This window comes from Temnothorax longispinosus, chromosome 11, assembly GCF_030848805.1.
Source record: "Temnothorax longispinosus isolate EJ_2023e chromosome 11, Tlon_JGU_v1, whole genome shotgun sequence".
Classification (NCBI taxonomy): Eukaryota; Metazoa; Arthropoda; class Insecta; order Hymenoptera; family Formicidae; genus Temnothorax; species Temnothorax longispinosus.
In genome coordinates, this window is record NC_092368.1 from 13,249,466 (window position 1) to 13,270,937 (window position 21,472).

The 21,472-nt window shown below is 31.9% G+C and overlaps 2 protein-coding genes across 19 annotated transcripts in view; both read right to left on the reverse strand.

The window, feature by feature from the left end:
• 5-ht2a (5-hydroxytryptamine receptor 2A) overlaps nucleotides 1-14,638 on the reverse strand; it is a 32,464-nt gene extending 17,826 nt beyond the window's left edge. For 13 of the 16 annotated variants that reach the window (XM_071792745.1, XM_071792747.1, XM_071792737.1 and 10 more), the window contains exons 1-4: nucleotides 13,202-13,812; nucleotides 12,457-12,917; nucleotides 5,725-6,129; nucleotides 4,723-5,011 (exon numbers count right to left, since the gene is read on the reverse strand). In XM_071792745.1, coding sequence (XP_071648846.1) covers nucleotides 4,723-5,011; nucleotides 5,725-6,036 — 601 coding nt within the window. In that variant the 5' untranslated portion in view covers nucleotides 6,037-6,129; nucleotides 12,457-12,917; nucleotides 13,202-13,812. Of the gene's footprint in view, nucleotides 1-4,722; nucleotides 5,012-5,724; nucleotides 6,130-8,452; nucleotides 8,690-12,456; nucleotides 12,918-13,201; nucleotides 13,813-14,348 lie in introns of those variants that run through there. The other 3 variants (XM_071792739.1, XM_071792734.1, XM_071792744.1) reach the window with 3 other exon arrangements.
• Nucleotides 14,639-15,986: 1,348 nt separating this feature from the next.
• Krz (beta-arrestin protein kurtz) overlaps nucleotides 15,987-21,472 on the reverse strand; it is a 28,851-nt gene continuing 23,365 nt past the window's right edge. For all 3 annotated transcript variants that reach the window (XM_071794149.1, XM_071794148.1, XM_071794147.1), the window contains exon 9: nucleotides 15,987-21,325. In XM_071794149.1, coding sequence (XP_071650250.1) covers nucleotides 21,250-21,325 — 76 coding nt within the window. In that variant the 3' untranslated portion in view covers nucleotides 15,987-21,249. The remainder of the gene's footprint in view (nucleotides 21,326-21,472) is intronic.

Genomic DNA, 21,472 nt, shown 5'->3' on the forward strand with positions numbered 1-21,472 from the left:
ATGTTAAATTTAATTAATATAAAATGTTACACTTACATTAAATAGTATTTTCTTTTTTCTCTTTTTTTCTCGTAAAAAACAGAAGACAGCGATATCTCTTTATAATATGTAACATAATAAAATGTCGATATATTATAATATAATATAATAAGATAGAACTTTTATAGAGAAGAAAGAGAGTAACACTTAGGTGCTTTTTTAACATGTAAAATATGTCACCAAGAATTCGTGCATTTACATTTAAATTGTGTTATTTTAATTCTTAAAAACGTTAAATATTAACTTAACGCAGAAAAGTCAAAATAATACAGTGACAATATATGTATGTTACATTAACACTAGTGTATGTTAAAAATTTAATATAAATCCATTTAAATATAAAATGTTTTTTACCTTGTACTTGTTCAATATCTGATTGATGATAGTTTTAGTAGCAATTAAAATTAAAATATAAATATACCTACACAGTTGGGTGTTAAATATAACAAATCACATGTCCCAAACGGTTCACTTAAATTTTTATGTTAATTTGACATAATATGGATGTGTTAAATGGTAACACCAATATTATGTTAATATTTCAACAGAAAAGAAATGTAAATTTGGTCGTAATTTGAAGATAATTATGTGTACGATTAACATAACTTTGATGTTGAATATTATGTTAAATCATCCTTACTGTTATGGAGTAAAATCAACACTCTTTTTCTGTAAATTTTAACACATTTAATAAATACGTTCAAATTGTGTTATTTTAAACTTATTTTTTAAATTATTTTAATAATTTTCCATTTTATATTTGTTAAATTTAATTAACATAGCAGACAAATGTTAAATCTACACATGTATGTGTTAATTACTTTACACAAAAACTTTAACCAGCAGTTTTACAAAATTCTTCCAACAGTGTAGCAATTAAAATTAAAGTATGAATACCGATACATGGCGAATCACATTTACAATCATTATTACATATCGTGGATATTGTATCGCATGAATATCTGCGTCGACAGATTCGAATTCGATTATTTAGCAACAATAATATATGCAAATAGAATTCGACAATAGTCGATAAAACAAATAATGTTCAACTAACATTGTAAACTTAAGATTGTAAACTTCAGAATAACAACAAAATAAAACACAAGTAAGACTGAAATAACAATCGAATAAAGAAAAAAAATAATTTAAATGCGCGGAAAATTCGCCTAAAGATAAAGTTCCAACAAGTTAAAATCTCCGTATCAATATTGCATATATTAATATTTACATTGAGACAATTTATGAAGAGATATTCCAATTATTGTTATTGTTATTAATTCCGCGCGTATACTTCTCTCATTCTTTTACCAATTTGAAAAGTTAACGGTGGAAACTTTCCGCGGGTTTCCCTGAAAATCCGCGTGAAGAGAATTGAAATATGAAAGGGAGTAGCCGATAGTTCGCGCATGAAGGCGCGGATGCGGCTGAATACGAAATATTTGCACAGTTCCGAGAGCCGGCGAATTTGTCAATTTTCAACCATAAAGGCACCGTTACGCGCCGATGCGTATTCCGGTAACAAGGTGCACCGCCACTGTGTACGTGCCCACAATGCACTTTCTGCACGTTTTTTGCGGCATGCATTCGCGAAAATACGCGAAAACAAACGTCGAAAATAAACCGCGCAATTTAACGAGTGTAACGAGCGAGCCCAAAGAAAGCGCATGTTTATCAAGCCTGCGATAATTTCAGCACGTTTGTCCTACCTGGATATATTGACGATGCTTCAACGCTATTTTATCACAATATAGCTAATTAAACGTGAAAATAAAAGCGCAATCAGTAATAATAAAGTATTGAGAATATACTGAATATGGTAGACAATATAGTAGAGAATATAGTATCAAGATAAATAATTATCAAAAAATAATTTAAAAAAAACATTTAATATTTATTGTTTTATTGCATCTTATTTTAAATAAAAAATCTTATTAAAAAATTTACTAAAAAATTAAGATTTCTTAGTTTAATTAAGATCTTAAGATATACATCCACCTAGAGGCCTGAAAAATAAATCAAAATTCAAATTTTTTTCAGAAACGATTAGTAGGAATGAAACAAATGTTTTTGTACTCAAAGATACATGTTTTGAGAGCTTTAAAAAAAATTTTTATCAAAACATTTCCAAAAACAAAAAAATTATGGCCGCCGGCAAATGATAATGTTTTTTTCGGCGGTGGACACTGCGTCCAGTTGAAACGGTCGATCTGAAATAAAAAAACCAAAGGGGTTATTCAAGTTAACAATAAAAACAAGTCGTTGACAATCGCCGATTTTTAAAATCGATTTTTTTAACAAAATGGCAACAAATTGAAACTTAAATATGGAAAATCTGTGAGACATACTGAGTTTCAATTCGTTGCCATTTTGTTAAAAAAATCGATTTTAAAAATCGGCGATCGTCAACGAATTATCTTTATTGTTAACTTAAATAACCCCTTTGGTTTTTTTATTTCAGATCAACCGTTTCAACTGGACAGTGTCCACCACCGAAAAAAACATCATCATCTGCCGGCGGCTATAATGTTTTTGTTTTTGAAACTTTTTGATAAAATTTTTTTTAAAGCTCTCAAAACATGTATCTTTGAGTTTTGAGTACAAGAAAATTCGTTTCATTCCCATTAATCGTTTCTGAAAAAAAAATATCTGAATTTCGCCTATTTTTCGGGCCTCTAGGTGGATGTAGCCCCTTAAATTTACTAAGAAATGTCTTGAAATTTTTCCGACATTAGATTTTTTCCATCTTTCTCTAGATCCTTTAAAAATAAACTAGATTAACGATTAAGATATTTGTAGTTATATATATTATCTACAAAGTGTCTGCGAGGGTGTATAATCGAGACGAATTTCGGGACGATTTATGACAGATGGGCGTTATCGAAGATAATTGTAGGGTCATCGAGCCGACGTAGATTGGGCACTCGAAAGTACTTAATCGCCATACGGTGTGCTTCGTTGCTCGCAGCAATTTCAATCGAAACGCGAATTAATTAGCGCCATAATCACGGCACTTCGTAATAGGATCAAGGACGCCCGAAATGATTAAATGTAACACCGCCAATTTAATCCTTGTTTACTAATCTTTAACACTTATACTATTTTCTTTTGTATTGTGCACGAGATATTTTAGTGCATAAAATAAAAAAACTAAATTATTTTTAGCGTTTTTCTAATTACTGGGTGTGCGTGATTATCTCGTTTATATTTCAACATATTTTTTGTTATATAATTTTGTTATATAATCAGAGACTCGATCACTTTAGACATTACAAACTTTAAAATTTTAGATTTATTAGTTTAAAGTTTCAAAGGAGGAAAAGTTTAGGATTTAATGTCATAAGTGTATGTTACGAAATTCGAAATCGAAAAAGTTCGACAGTTTGATCGTTTTAATTTTAACGATACGAGAATTGACAATTTCACCTAAGTGATTCAAGAAACCCAAGACATTGTGTGTGTGTGTGTGTGGCCGCAAATATAGGCATATCTTTTCCTACGCTGATACAATCAGAGAAAATATTGCGAATGTCTCGCGTCCCGTGAAATTTCGAAACGTCGGAGCTGGAAAATACGAGCGCGCTTTTATTTCAACGGCATTAGAATCGACAATCTAAGAAGTTGAGAGGAGATGGGTATATGCAATGCTGGATGCTTCAGCAGCCTCACGGAGATTCATATTAACGATTTGATGGAATCAAATGGCGCGTTGCCGTCACTGTCTCGGATTTTAAGTCTTTAGAATCTTAGACGCGCGCGCCTGGAAATTACACCTTTCAGGTCGCGGAGCATAACCGTCTCGTTCGCGAGATAAACGAGCTGTGACGATGAATCCGCTAATGCGTGTCGTCGCGCGCGTTTTGCGTGAAGAATGGGGCGCAAGCACGTGACGCGAAAACTCAGGAATAAAGTCGTCCCTCGATGACGGCGAAGAGGCGAAAAGGGCAAGCCGATCGATTGTCCGTTAGGAGAAAAGAGATTCATTTGTATTTTATAAATTAATCCGCTAAAGGTCGTCCTCTAATCAATGGTCTATTTTTGAACTGATAAAACAGGTCTTAGATTAATTAACAGATTCTAATATATCTTTAATTTTTTACCGTCACTTTGAAATTAGCGCTTAAGTTTTATAAGCGGTGATGCAGTTTTAAATTCAATTAATATTAATTACCCGGCAATTTACGCGATTGCGGGCAAGCTTCGCGGTGAAGGACGCGAGATATCAGAAGAGAAGTAGAAAGAGCGCAGCAAACGGTCCTATCGCGCGTGGCGTCTCCCGTTTCCACATTGTTCTATTATACTACGGTGTCTTAAGCTCCGGATTATGTTACGAGCGTAATCCGATCGCGCGTGTCGCATGTTTCTTTAAAATTATGCCCCGGTGCGCCACTAATATGTACTGTTCTACCGTGCGTTTATTATTCGCGGCACTCGGCGGAAAGGCCGCGGATAATCCTCTCGAAATATTCCCAGCTTTTCCCATTCTGTTACCGCTCGCGTGTTTGTCTAGTAGCTTAATTTACTCGAAAAGGTAATTAAAATTCTCGTTATATAGTATTTACATCACTCGACGCAAACATGTCTCGTTTCGTCGTTTTCGAGCCAAAAATTAAAAAAAACTCTCAAAGGAAGATTAAAAATTAAGAAATGCAGGGAGGGAAAATGAGTCTTTTTAAAACTCACCCAGAAAGCCAGGTATGGCACCCATAGGCATGACGAAGAGGCTGACAAGGAGATCCGCCACGGCTAGCGACAGCAGAAAATAGTTTGTCACATTGTGGAGTCTTTTGTCCAGTACCACCGCGAGACAAACCAATATGTTTCCCAGTCCACCGGCGATTATGAACACCACCACGAATAGGAAGCTCCAGTCGAAGCGATGGGTTATTTCCGCGCTGCCGGTTCTGGGCCGGCGCGAGCAGGACATGGCCAAGTCCTCGGCGATGTTCCCGACCGACGAGCACTCCAAAATCTAAAACACCGGATATTTATCGCCCGTTACATTCGAGACGGATGGCTAGGAATTTCGAACGTGTCAAGATGGAAAGCGACAATTTCTAAACGTCGTCCCGGATTTGAAATATCGGCCTTCGAAATAGAGATCTTTGGACATGTCATCCTTGAACGGAAATCGAACAACTTTATCGCTTCGAAGGAGAAATATAATTCGAGATTCATAAGAGAATCTTAAATAAGTATTAAACATTTTTTACACTGAAAAAAAAATTGGTTAATACGGTAAATTTGTATAGTTGTTGTTCACAACTTAAGTGTTCATTTTAACATATAAAATATGTTACCGAGAATCCATGCATTTACATATAAAATTGTGTTATTTTAACTCTTCGAAATAAATATTAACTTAACGCAGAAAAGTCACAATGACATAATGACAATATATCACATTACACCAGTGTATTATGTTAAAGATTTAACACATTTCTACACGGATAGAAATCCACTCAAATACAAAATATGTTTTTTACTATAAGTTGATGATTTATATTTTATTTTTTGTAACTTTTTTTATTTTTAACTCTTCATGTTTTTAGAATCCTAGGACACTTGGCTAATTTAATTCCGAGTAATCTTTCTATCTTCAAACTCACGCAGGTTGAACTACGCGAATTTTAAATCCTTGAAAATTTCGATAATATAATGTTTTTAGTCTCGAAAAGGACTTACTTCTTCCTCGATGGACGTGGCATTACAATCCTTCATCAGTATCCTGGATAGAAAGACACCTTCAATGCTCTCGAGGTCGTTGAGGAGCAAGGACACGTTGACGTTACAACTCGCATAATCGCAAGGAGTACAAAATAGCGTCAACGAGGAAGTGGTTCCTTTCTCAATCGCTGTGCAAAGGTAATCGAATCCGTTGGACACGATGTCGCACTCTTCGACACAGCCCAAAAGAGTGTCGTTGCAGGACACCCGGTGCAGCAACGTTGTCAAGTTACTGGCCCAAGATGTTAAATTGCCCTCCGGGACCAGCATGATGAGCCTCGGTGGAGTCCTCAGGATTAGTACCTCCAGTCACGATTGATAACACGTACGTGCGGAGTCCTTATATGCCGATCTAAAGTATTTCTGAAGGAAATTTTAAGAAATAATAAGACTTTCACATAAATATAATATCTCGTTGCTCTTATATCTTTAAGAGCATCAATATCGATGCTCTTAAAAGATTGAAAGTTTAAGAAATATAACACATTAAATTACATAATTTAATTTTCGACAATTATAAGTATCAATTTAATTTTTATGTCTGCATAAAAATTCAGAAATCAAAACATAGTAGGTACTTTAATACTGTTTAAATATATTTAATAAAAAGAAATAATTTCCACTCGATAAAAGCTCTCTAAATAACTATTTAGAGAAAAAACGACCAGTTATCCAATAATAGTAAAAGTTAAAAAGAAAATCTCATAATTTAAATAATTTGTTTATTCTAAATATATAAATTGTTGTAAGCTCTTACGTTTCGACCGTACTTGGTCTTCTTCAGAGCATTTAAAAGCCAATATAAAAATAATAAAAATATTATGGAGATCACATTTAAAGCGTTGGAATAAATATTAAAATAGCGAAGGTCAAAATAGCAAAGTCAAACACGCGGTAAGTCAAAAATTTAAATATGATCTCCAATATTTTTATTATTATTTTTATAATTTGTATATTGTCTATTAAATGTTCTGAAGAAGACCAAGTACGGTCGAAACGTAAGAGTTTACAGCAATTTAGAATAAAATTGCTTAAATTATGACACTTTCTTTTTAACACCTTACTATTGCTCGATAATTGTCCGTTTCTTTTTTCTCTAAATTAAACAAACTTAATTTTAGCGGATTGACTTTTCAGAGACGTTCTCTTGTTTTATCCTTTATTCTTTAAATTATTATTGGAAATTGGAAAGAGCTTTGTCATCGGTTTCTTTATATTACGGGTATTCATACCGATTGAAACGTCGGAGAGGAAAGAAGAGCGAACTATTTGAGCGCTGATAGCGGGTAGAATCTTACGAACAAAGCGCCACTCTTGCTCGACAAACAGAGGATCGACTCGACATCGCGGCGCCGCGCCGGTTTGTCGACTATCGGGGACATCGATAAATGCCATGTTTATGATTGGACGCGTGCGATCTGCGATCCGTTCGCGGCTTATAAAATATTTCCACAGGCGGGTTATATGAAAGATGTCAATGCCCTTCCGGAGGAAAGAAATCACTATTTAATTACCGGGACTTTGCCGATCGGATTAACTGACATATACAGGATATCGACAGTCCGTTTTCTCTACCTCGCGACAATGCTGATCTCCGAACAAATTGCTACGGCGAGCTCGCCTGTCAATGACGTACCCGGCGCGTGCTATCCGGGTTCAACCGTTACAAAAAGTAATATGGAAATCATAATTAAATTCTCGACAAAAAGTAAACTTCTTTATTCTAGTATATTATAACTGACTCTTTCCCAATGAATTTTAAACATCGTCTCTTTCGAATTATTAATTTTGAATTGATAACTTAAATTAATAAAATTAATAATAAAATTAATAAATTAATGTGCAAAGTGTAAACCATATATATATTACGAATATATAATGTATATTATAGTCATAATTTGTTTATATAAATTGCTTATTACTGTGAATTATTTATATAAATTGCTAAAATTCGTGATTGATAACACGGATTGAACTTTATACCGTGGAGTTTATTCTGGAGAGTCCATTTAATTGGCGTAAGCGAAATTTGTTCGCGTCGACTAGTATTTTAATTTAATTTAACTGGTAATTAGCGTAATTAAACCGGTTATCGCGAGTGTAGAATTTTACGAGCAAAACTGAAAACCGGAAAAGGATTTCCTGTTTCCCAGAAACGAAGATACAGCTCTCCGTGCCAGGTTTACGCGAAAAGTTGATAACGATACATTAATGCAGGGCATGATTAATAAAGTTGATGCATTAATGCCGTGACGGAATATTGCGACGCGCGCGCAAGAGTGCTTGATGTATTTATATCTAAGAAAGTTCGCGTATCGCAATATTCAGCGTGTAAAAATAAATGTAATTTTCGCATGACATGCATGTAACATGAGTTACTCGTAAAGCCGAATATATGTGCCGCCATATATCATCTGCTTTGCTTGCTATATACGTTTTCATGATATCCAACAATATTTACGGGTAACTATAGAGCTATATATATCCCCAATTAACTGAGAAACAGACGGAATTAAATTACATCGATGACAAATGTAATGACATAATTAATTATATAAGTCACTATTTATGTCGAATAAAATCGGAGATAAATGTATTCGCTTATAGATATATAATTGTTTGACAATAAAATTACACTTTTATGGATAAACATTGAAAAATTGAGAGAACTGCAAAATATGTTTACCGCAAAGATGTTGCGCACCATGGTTCGCAATTTTGAAGGGGAATTTTGTTTCAAAATTGCATCTGAGCTGCACTTTTCGGTTTTTTGCAAGAAGCCGAAACGCTCCCTAAATGACTTGATCCGTGAAAGTGCATCGTAGTCATAGGCTGAAGCCGGCACCGATACGTTCGCACCAAAACGAGCGCGGGTTAACACCGCGCGCTTGACATCGGAATCGATGGGAGAGAACGGGAGATGCGGATGTAGTTTATTAGCGGTCCCGCGTGGAAAGTGACGCCGCGACTTCACAATGACTACTGACACCTCTAAGGCCAATGACAGCGCGCTCCGTCACGAGTAATCGGAACAATCGTTAATTGGAGCGCTCAAAGGTGAAGGAGATATAGTCGGTGTTTTTGTAGTATATCATCAATTAATAGATTATTATCTTAAGGGGGTATTCTAATTCGTAAGAAAAGTATTTTTCAGGAATTTTTTTGTATGGAAAAAAAAGCGAATAATGTTAAACTTTGCATGTTGTTTTAGCTTTATTTTAGGAATATATTTTTATTTTTTAAGTAACAAAAACGATCTTATTTTCTATGTTAGGGTAACTCCGGTATATACACCGCACCTAAGGAAAACTTATCAAGTACTATTTACTATGTTTAAGGCAAATGAATTATACCAATAAAAACTTTATATTGTCTACTACTATAAAAAAATTAGAAATATGAAATATTTATTCTTTGTCTTTAACAAAGAAACTTTTAGAAACCCTTGGATTTTTACCATATATCCTATAGGGGTGGGATATATTATCATTCATAAATAGAATATACGTGCCTTATAAAAAATTACAAATACTGTTTATAAATAAGGCAATAAAATGTCATAATAAAGTATAAAATGCGTGTAAAAAGTTTATTAAGGTTTAAGAATAATAAATTATAAAACTGAAAGATTTTAAAAAGAAAATAGACGAACGATAGAAGGTTATTGTTATACAATTAAAAAAAAGAAGGAAAAAGAGCACATAAAAGATTTTTATTTTTACAGAGTGTCTGTACTATAGCATAAAATCCTGCACGCTAAAAATGCCGTATATCCCAGGCAGATGAGATATACATATCAAGCTAAACAAAGAATAGAAGAGCTATACACTTGCACTTTGCTGTATTCCACTCTTTACTATCTCTCTACACTTATATATCATGAAATAACCATTACATTCCTTTTACATTCCCTACAGTAATTATTTTACGTGGATCGTAATATATGATCGTGCTACTCACTACATTGAGAAATCGATTCAACTCACGACGCGACGGCTTCGTTAATATTAATAGTGAAGAATTGAAATTACAACACAGTACTAATATGGCATAAAAGCACATAACAGAGTGATTGCGAGCAAATACCTTCATTCCTTCCATTTTTTCTGACTTCTGCGGCGTGAGTCCCTACGCGGCGTAAATACCGGAGTAACCCTATCTTGGTCACTATAGGAGCATACGGATGATGTAAATAATTCTAGCTATTCTAGATATCTGAAACGCATAAACTAAAAATTTTCTGATTCAGGTCAAGTGCGGCTATCGTCTGATCTACATTAAACATTATACGTTTATTAGTTTTTATTCTTTTAATAAAATACTAACACAATTTTGAAGAAAAACTAAAACATTTTTAATAAGAAAAACCGCCATTTTATCCAGAATAAAAATATTAGTTTAGTTCTAGTTCAGACGATAGTCACACTTCTCCTGAATAAGAAAATTTTTAGTTTTTGCGTTTTACATACAAAATAAAATAAAATAATGTTCTTTGTTACTTAGAATAGCTAGAGTCATTCACACCGTCCATACGCGTTTTGTCTTGCGAGCTCCTAGTGACCAGAGTATAACATAAGAAAGAAGAGCGTATTTGTTACTTAAAAAATAAAAATAAATTCTTAAAATAAAGCTAAAAAAACATGCAAAGTTTAACGTTATATGCGTTTTTCGTGTTTTCCTACAAAAAATTCCTGAAAAATACCTTTTTTTCTTTCTTATCGCTCCTAATTGTTGTTTACTTATTAATATTCTTAAACAGCTATAATATTACTGTGTGATTAAACGAAGTTTACGTTGAAGTAAATTTTCTTATTTTATTTTGAACACAGTTGTAGACTCTGTAAACTTGTCGTTCATTAAGACATTAGTCAGAAGCATTCTGAATATTAAAATATGAAAATGTATATCTGCAAAATCTAGTACAAGATAATTAAAGTCGTATCTGTTAATTGCTATTTCGCTTGTCTTCTTTTAACCGTTACCACATTATTATTAAAGCTTATTGGACTTACTGGAATTAAGCATTAATATTGAGTAATCTTCTCATTAACGTGAAGAAATATTTATTTTGATCTCTTTAAATTCGCCGCAAATATCAGTTGATTAAAATTTTAATTATCCGATTTTAATTATCAGTAAAATATATTATTTATTGCTCCTATAGGTTATATATAATTCACAAAAATCATTTTTATTACGGCAATGCAATTTGATTAATCCTAGTCATAATTTAATATTATTATGGATAAATATTTATTCGGAAAATTTGTTAAAATTCACGAAAAGAATAAATGTTTTAATCATAACTAATAAATCATAACTTATTAAATAGTAAATTAAGACAATAATTTTTCTGTTCAAAATTAAAAATGTGTTACATATTTTTAACTTCAGAATTTCCCGGATTCCTCGAATAGATTAATTTTTAATAATATACGCGGCGCTTCGCGCTAATAATCGATTTTTTTTCGATAGAATGACGTCATCAATCGCGATGATTCACGTTAATTTTGTCGAGAGAGAGAAAGAAAGAGCGGATTCCGAGATATGGTCGATAGTAATTCAGTTATTTCGGCTTTTTATGGTCAAAAACCAGAATTTATTACTTCACATTTAAGTCGCTACAGTATTTTTTGGTCTATATATGTCCTTTTATTGAACAGAAAATTCGTAATATTAACAAGTAAATTAAACATGCAAGTAAACTGAAACACGCAAGTAAAATAAAATGCAAAGTAAAAAAAAATAAAAACTAAGAAAAAGGGGATTATATATATATGAATAAAATAAAAAGCAAAAAAATTAGGAGATAAAATAAGTAATGTTCTTTGTTATGTAAGAAATACCAAAATAGATCAGTCAAAATGATATAAAGCTTATTAAATTGTTTCCTCTGTCTTAAAAAAATGGGATGATAGTAAAGCAGTCTTGGGTTGTCCTATGCGATTCAGTAGCTAATAAGAAATGTCGGACTTCCGCCAAATGTAAACGGCTTACGAGAAGACTCAGGGTTTTGTCACGGTATATGTTGCAACGAGATCAATAGCTATACAGCTATTGATCCCCGATAAAGGGATCGCGACTAATCAGTCTCGCGCGTAGATGCGGCTAATCGAATTGCATCTACGTAAGTGATAGCACTTAAAAAATCACGCTCCAATGACGAGAATTTCCTTCTTCGCAACAAAATCACGCATGCTTAGCGTACCCTAGATTCTTCTAGCATCCTTCAATAGATTTTTATAGCATCTTGGACCTTATCTTGAAGCTCCAGTTTAGCTTTTAAATCAAATAAAAATTCTAACAAGGGCTTAAATAATAATTCTAAGAGTAATAAATATAACAATATACTTTGTTAGATTTAATAACTATATTCAACAAAATATCTGGAAAAAGATGTGTAATATTAAAATATTATTATTTTAGTAAATTTAAATATATTTTTTTTTGAAAATCAAAGAATTAAAAAAAAAGAATGTATTGTACGTCCATAAAATTTTTCAAAGAAGTTGTAATTAAAAAGATATTTATCTAGAATATCATTTTATTATTTTTATGTATCTATATATATTTTTATGTTTGTGATAAATGAAGCAGTTCTGCAACGAACATAATCTGTAAACGAATCCTGCAAAGAAACAGTATATCGCATTCGATCGATTATATGATGTTATATACGATTGCACTTACTTTTCCAATTTCTACTGTTCGTCTCTCGACATCATTGATTCTCTTGTTTCGTTCTCGGTAAATAGTTCATTGTCTGAATTTCAGACACAACCGGCATTTTACACTTTCTTCACGGAATTTTTACTCGCGTTTCACACAAAACCGTGATAAATGTTTATTCACTTGTCTATGAGCTATTATATCTTCATCCCTCCTCTCATAAAATGTTACGCCTTTTATAAATTATAATTTATTAAATGTTAGAAGTTTACAGAAGAAATCCAGCATTTATCAGGTTTATTCTCGCAAATTCTCTGAGAGACTTCGAGTGAGGCAATTTCCGCCAAAAATGTCAAGTAAAAAGCCATCGAAGGCCAGATGAGTCTATAGAGTGAATTTTCTCTGGCACTAGATATACACGGGAAGCATTTTTCTCTGCCTTTTTAGTTGCAAATTTTCTGACAAACGTGAGATTGACATTTCTATAATAAAAGTTTAAGAAAATGATTAATATAACATATTAAATATGATTAATATATTTTAAATAAATTACGATTTTGAAAGAATTACACAGATAAACTTCTTTTTGGAACAATTTTGCCATTTTATCAAAAATTCAACATTTAATTAATTTATTGTGCACAATTGGAAGAGTATATTTTATTGGAAATATTATTTAATTGTTTATTTAATTTATATTTTTTGCTGATACTATATGTCAATTAATTTATATATTATAAAACAATTAAAAATGAAGAAAACTTACGAACAAGCTCTTAAAAGTTTAATTATATATTTAAAGATATATAATTATTGAGATTTATGATTGAGAGCTTGATTGCCAGTATATTTAATTTTAAACATGGCATTAACGATAATTCTTGCTAAGAAACCGCTGAAGGGGGTTTGAATTTCAGTATCGCGTGTCACCTTCGGGCCTATACGAAACTTAACCATCTATATCGAATCTGTATCGTATAATTTCACAGCACCTCGATATCTCAAAATGAATTCGGCCGATCGGGTTTATTAAATCTCGTGTGGCTCGCTCGATATTTGAATAGCAAAGTATCGACTTTTTATGCGTGACAGCTCAAAAAGTTCGGGATCCGAACAAATCTCGGTAAATCAACATCGAAATTGTTAATCACAGAGAAACTGAAACATATTTGAAGCTTTATATTCGATATTTTCATACTGGAAACTTTGTGCTATCTACCAGCAATGTCAATAAAGATCTGTGTAAAAATTATTATCAGTGATATATATAACGACAAAGTTCATTGGCATGATTTAACCAGTTATTAAGTTAACGATTTCAATGGAAACTATTAATTAAGAATCCAATATAAATTCACTTTATTTTATTTTAGTTTACAAAATTTAGTATGAGTAATTTGTGTCATTTTTTTCTATTTGCAGTGCGAATAAAATTTTATTAAGTTTTATAACATAAAAATTTAGAAATTTCGCAAGTTAGACGAAAACAAAGGTTCTAAACGTGAAAATTGACAAAGATTTCACTGAAAATTTGTTTTAGTGTGTAAATAATGCCGATCAAAATTACCATAACAAAGGATTAGCTAATCTCTTTAAAAAGTCAATAAAACAACGTATGTAATATGTAGCGATCAAGTATCTAGTTAAATTAAATTCGTCAAACTCAACTTTTAGTAGAGTAATATTAAATTCACAATGTGAATGCCACGTTAAATTCACAGCATAATAAAATTGATAACTAATGCAAATAGTACAGTATAAATGTTTTATAGAACATACGAAAATTTAGAAGATTCGAACAAAATTGACGAATCAATAATAAATTATCAGACATTATTAAAGACATTATTAAACGTGCCTGGCAGATTATTTTTTACATCTTTACGTTACCAATAAACGTTTAAAAAGTTTACTATTATATGAAAAAGTCAGTTAAACTCCGTAGAGAACATGTGACGTCTCTTTGTAACATTTGTCTCTAAGTATATTTATTAGAAATAATTAAAAGATATTCATTTTAAATTAAAATCAACTTTAATTCTCTTCACAAAATTCAGTTTTTTACGCGGAAATAAAATAAGTAACGCGACAACGGGGTAACAATCTGGACTAGATGCTCACGCTCGGACCGCGCGGATCATACTGAAAAGGAAGGCTATGGAGGCTGCGTGATGAGAGATGAAAGGAGAGACGAGAGCGGGATGGAAGCGAGACGGAAGAGCGGTAAAATTTGCGCGCCACCCGAACCTCCCTTATCCCGTGTCTCCCCCTTCCGCCGTGTTTTTTCATTTTCCTTTCGTTTCCGTTTCTCTGCTCCTTGGCCCTGCACTCTTTTTTTCCATTATCACGAGCTTCCTCTTATTTCGTCACGGCAGCCGATTTCTTCTTTTCTGCCGAGTAATTTTTCCGGAACTTCTCGTGTTGTAGACGTGTCATCGCGCTCTCTTTTTCTTCTTCTTTTATTTCTTCGTTTTTTCGCTCCATACCGCCGCGATTTATGACCAGAATTTGCGACGAAAGATGACTAAATCTGAATAAAGTTTCTACATGAATAAAATGGCGAATTCACCCTCGGCTCAGATCCAAAACCTCTCTCCCTCTCCGCGGTTAGCAAATTACTTTGGAAACCGCGCAGCAGAGGTTCGAATATCTTTTCTTCGTGTTCGAGTTTGTTTCAAAGTTAAAATTGTGATAGTTGCTTAAACTGCTTCAGAATTATTTATTATGTCATAATATTACTATACCTGCAATTTAGTATTACCTTTACGTTAACGTATTAACAACAATGGAAATATTAATCGACTCTACTGGCCATTATAATCGCCAAGACAATACGACCACGATTTGGTTCGATTATCGTCGTATAATAGCAAGTAGAGTCGATTAATATTTCCATTGTTGTTTATTATTTAACTGGCGAAGTAAAAGTGATTTATTCTATTTAACGTATTAACATTAAATTTGCAAAAAAATATTCCTTATAAATTTTTCAATTATATTTATTGTTTATTAAAATTAATTTAAAATGTTTGTGTATGTGTATTAATTTTCTTGCATATTATTTACATTTATAAATAAGAACTTTTAAATGCAAACAACATATTGCTAATTTTGAAGAATCTCAGCGTCTTAAAGAGAAGAACGCTTTTGCGTTAACAAGACGTGCATTTAATTTCGCCAAGGAAGAGAACTTCCGAATTAGACAAAGCTGCTTCGTTAATTGCACGTTATTTCGCCAATTAAGAAACTTTTCCAACTTCCGAAAGCTTGAGCAACAGTATCGTGATACCTATCTTGCATGTATATTTATAGTAAAGTCATCTGGGAAAGTTTGAAAAACTTTGCAAAAATGTTCTAATATTGTGTTGTCTTATTACTAAATAATTACATTATAGATCTTAATAAAATATGATAGTTATTAAACTAACTACGATTATTGCAATTAAATATTTTTGTAATGAACTATTAAAATATGTATGAAAGAAATTTTATAGATTATATAAAAGGAGTAATATAAAATTCAGAGTAATAAATGTTAAAAAGACCATGTAGGACTTATACAGTTTCGATATACAGGATTTATTAAATTATTACAGCTAGTTACAATACGAGAATACACGATTTTTACATATATAATATATTATGCATCATATATATACATATATATAAATATATAAATATATATATATATATATATATATATATTATATATATATTTATATATATATAATATATATATTTATATTTACTCCATGCCATTTACTTTACATACACGCACTCTCGCACTCTCGCGTCTTTCTTCCTTTTTTCTCTCTGTCTCTTTTTTTTCATTAATTCTCTTGTAATCTTTTTTACATACAAAACGGATTATTCACGAGTGAACGACGAACGATCATGAACGTACACGACTTTGTTTGCTAACTAACAACACGCGGCTTCAATAAATAAGTCAACTCTAGTACAATGTACAAGTTAGCAATAATGGCTTTTTCTCTCTCTCTCTCTTCTCTTATGATTTACACGTGTAACAGCTGCAAAGAACCATAACACTTCCTTTTTTATTTGTTCTTCTTTCCTTTGTCTCTAACTTTGTCTCTAACTTATGCAATTTATGTTCACCCAGATAGCCAAATGCTGTGAGTTTGCTGCCATGTTGCCAACAAATTAAACAACTAATTTTGACAAACCGGGACAAGGTGAGACAGCATTATGCTTGTCGGGTTAAACTCATATGAATTATATTTCTGAATTGATTGCAACGTAACAGCATCAATTTGTGAGGGATTTGTGATAGCATGACATGTTGCAGACAACATAACGTATCAATATTGCGAACCGATTGCTCTTGAAATTGCGTCAACTGATTGCATGTATAAGCAGTCATGTAGCAGTATTTGTAACGTGTTCTATTTCGATGTCAGCAAATTTACAGCAAATATGTGAAAACACATGCAATGCATTAGTTTGCTCAATATGCTCTATCACGCTTGGCTATCTGGGCAGTGTAATTAATTAATTACTGTCCTATATCGCATGATACAATCATTCTGACAATGCATATCCGCATTACGTTACACGGCTCAATCACAACGACTTCCTGTTCGCACAGAAATACAATTTCTATTTAAACTGGGATATAAATGAGAGAAATGTGAGTTTCCAGGTGCAAAATGCGTTATATCAAAGAAGCGTAATCGTTTGCCTTTTTTTCGCAGTGATTCGTTAAATACAGAGGGTCCCAAAAATGTCGCGTTAAAAACTGTAACTCTTAAAGTTGCAATTTTAGAATTCTCTCTTGTCGATAAAGTATTAAGTTAAATGTTTCATATCAATTACATGTAATTAATTACAACATCAAATATGCAACTTTACGTACATAATGACAAAATAATTACAATTTAAATTTGCACGGAAAATAATGAGATCAGACTTTGTGTTACGGTTAAGTTGATAAAGTTTGCGTTCTTCTGTGACACTCTGTATGCGATATGGTCTTCTTGTATTACAAGAAAACAATCTCAATATTAGAATTATAGAGACGGTATCCTTTATTGACTTTATTTATCTCTCTCGGTTTTGTGCGCGGTGTAATTCTCCCTTGTGATTCCAACAATCACAATAAAAACTGTTAATGATCTACCGCTTGCGATCATATAAAAAATATGCGCGCGCCCGCGGGCGAATATAAAATATACTCTCAGTATTATATAAGCCTGCACATATGCACACTCATACGTATCGCTTAAAACGATAATTCAAGTGTCGACATTCGACATTCGCCGCATCAATCGCAAAAGTTCGTCCCTTAATTAAATAACTACGTTCGTTGAACATGCACGTTTACGAAAATGTTCCTATTTTTTTTTACGAAAATAAGTTTAAAAAATTAAGAGATTTTCTAAACAAACAGCTATAGTTGGACAGTCAATAATTAAGTTACCGTATAAGATTAACTGAAAAAAAATATACAAAAGATATATTATATTTTTTAAATAATATAATATAATATAAACTTTTAATACAATTTGTGTATTTTAATAATATTTTTGTTAAATTTATATATGTGTAAAAGAAATTAACAATTTGTCAAGTACTAATAAATTTTTTATACAAAAAATGTATTTATTTCGAAAATCTCTTTAAGTTTAGATTACAGATTTAAATAGACTTTTTTTTATTTTCGCGAATTTTATATATATGTACTATTAATACCTTTCTCGAGAAGCATTTTCTTTTAGGAAACGGAGATATTGGCTTTGGTATGAGGAAATACGGCCGCATTTTCATCGCTCGTTTAACATTAAACGCGCGAAAAAAAGCGTAGACCACATACTTGATTATTTCGTCTAGATACAGTTCATAAATGCTAAAGTGATAAAAAATACTATTTTTTCTTTGCCTCCTACATGTATACATACTCACACACATACGCACGCACGCATACATACGTGTACAATTTTGTTTACAGCTTTTGTGATTTTGCAACTTTCACCATTTTAATTAACGTCAATTTACGTTCACTGTCAATTTATCTTCGTTGCCAACGTGAACCGTTCATTGTTGACTTCATTTTGTTGTAATTTAAAATTAATATTCAATTGTAAATCTTTCGTTTAAAGAAAATTTGTGATTAAACTCTGAGAGATTTCATATAATTTAAGTTTACATTTTAAAATATAATTTTTCTTTGTATTCTTGATTATTAAAATTTCATAAATAGTAAAAAAGTAGAATATCATAAAGGCAAAAAAATATATCGTACTATCGTACTAACAATATTAAAAGTAACTTCTAAAATTTAGAAAAAAGATTTTTTTCAAAAAATTTTATACAAAAGTAGAGATGTAACCATGTGTAACACTAATTATCGTAACAATCACCGCGATAACTTTACTTTTGGATGACGAAGTTTATCTGATGATTTTCCTAACTTAATCTTACAGCAAAAATCTTTTTGTGTCCGACGTTCGACGTTTAATTAGGCAATCAATATCAAACTGCTAATTATTTTAAATACGAGCGAGCCGAGATTATGCGTTTATATATTTCATTGCAAGATGCGAAAATCGAATTTTCGAACAGTCTTGAAAATGTGCAATCGGAGTCGATATTCCCGAATAAACAGTGCTCGTCGTCTTAACTTAATAATTGATTGTAAAATTGGAAAAGGGACATGAAACAGATTAATATTACAAATCTCATACAATATTACCAAGTTCTACAAATTATCCATAAATACATCTATGAATTGACATCTGCATTTCTAAACTCCGACTTTCCTTTTTTTTCTGCATATTTTCGTGTATCTTGTTTCGTGCATCAAGTATAATTAAATTATTGCATTAAACTCTTCTAAATGGATTTTCTAGAGTTTGACTCTTTACAAAATATTTCTCTCGTTGTCGGAAATTAACTATTGTAGTTTTCCATGCCGAAGAAGCGCAATAAATATAAAATAGCTTTTTCATCCTACATGGTTTTACGATTAATTATTCTTTATTTATGTTGACAACATAAATTAGATTTTAATTCTGCAAAATTTATACGAGGAGCAAGAAAGCGTTGATCATCCCATTTACGCAAACAATCTTTGCAATGTGCACTAACATATATATTTACTCTGCATTATTAAAATAAATTGATAATATCCTGTGCGCTAGTGTAACTTAAAGACAGTGTACTGGCCATGTTTAAAGAATCGCAATAATGGCTTATAAATCTAAAGAATTTCATTCTCGGATTTATGTATATAAATCCCGTATTTAATTAATTGTGAAATAATTTTAATTAATAGCTTTAATTGAATTATGTGGTAATTAAATAATATTTTCTGAATTAATCTGTGATTTATATAATTGATTAAATAATTGAATTAATACCAACTTTAAAATTGTAATTTTTGAAGAATAAGATACCGAATTTTGTAGATTTCATCTGCAATAGGTTTCTCTTTTATTGTTAAAAATTTAACGATAAATACATCATTGGCTAGATTCTTGGATGTTCTTCCTAAAATCAGTCTTCTGATCCAGAGCGTAAAAATGGCGACGATGTTAATGAAAAATTCGTGAATGTTAATTACAAAATCCGCCGCTTCCTCACAAATCAAAATTATCATCATGATTAAATAAAGAGCATGTGCCACAAAAATGGCTTAATTAATTATTTAGTTATTTCATTTGTTAATTGTTTCATAAATATAATATGTAGGCTAGCTTAAAAACAAACAAGAAAACTGTTTGCTCTTGAGAAATTTCAACTTCCTGTATGTATTTTTCATTACTTTCGCGACAATCAATACATTGCAAATCCAAGCGTGTTATTTTTACACGCATAAACGTCTAAAAATGACACATTAGACAGAAGCTCTTTTTACATGTTTCTTTATATTAAATTACGTCATTTAATACGTTTAATTGTATTAAATTAAAAGTTAATGTGTTCAATTGTGTTAAATGACGTGATGTGTAAGAAGAGTTAGTTAACCCGTTGTGGTCACACCTCCTAAAAATAACGTAGTGGTCACACGGGGTCCAATGGACCCCACAACAGTTTCCATTTGCGTTCTTTTTTGATGTATCGACTCAAACCTTGAACTGGAATTAATTTATGACTTCCTCTTGATAATCCAATAATTTAAAAAATTTTTTTATGTTGAAAAAACGCGAGAAAAAAATTTTTTTTTCGAGAAATTTGATTTTTTTCACAAAAATATTCATCAAAATTTTTTGAGATAGAGTAAAAAAACTTTGTGCGTTTTACTCTCAAAATAATATACTTTTAAGAAAAAAATAAAAAAAAAAGCCTGGGGTCCACTGGACCCCATGTGACCACAACGGGTTAAAATGTGTTAGCTTCGGCTAAAATAACACTTGGATTTGCAGTGTAAAAATGACAATTGTTGAAAAAGAAGTTTCTCGATAACATTTCCAATTTACGTTGTTTTTTTTATATTACGCAAAAATCTGAAATTGCACAAAAAATGTGAACAGCTCGAAAAATTTCTCCCTTATATACTTTTTTCTTTTTAATAACTATTACTCTTTTATCTTTTTCATTAAACTACTGTAATAAATTTTAATGTGCCAAAACGGTGGAACATCGTTATCGACATTTTGCGTTTAAGGGTAGCAATGATATACCGCAGCAATAAACAGCAATAACGTCGTTGAACACTAATGTCGTTTAAGTTTGTTGCTGCGACATAGCTACTATTGGCATCATTGGCGAAATTGTGCAACTTCCGTCTTGCGTGCGGCATGGTGGCGTCAAAGTCACTTGATCGATACGTGTCAAGGTGTCAGCGGAACACGGTCAAGCTTCTGTTTCGCCTTTCAGCCTCAAACGAGCGAAATCTTCGAAGATTATATCGTCGTCGCCATCTGCCTCCCTGAGAATAGATATACAAATCAGAAAATAGTCAGAAGAGAACTGCATTATATACTCTCTAAAATCTCATAGTGTCGCCACTAGGTAATATATTAAAGTGATTGCGATAGTTACTCCAAAAAAGAGGGTTTTTACTTTAATTTGAGTA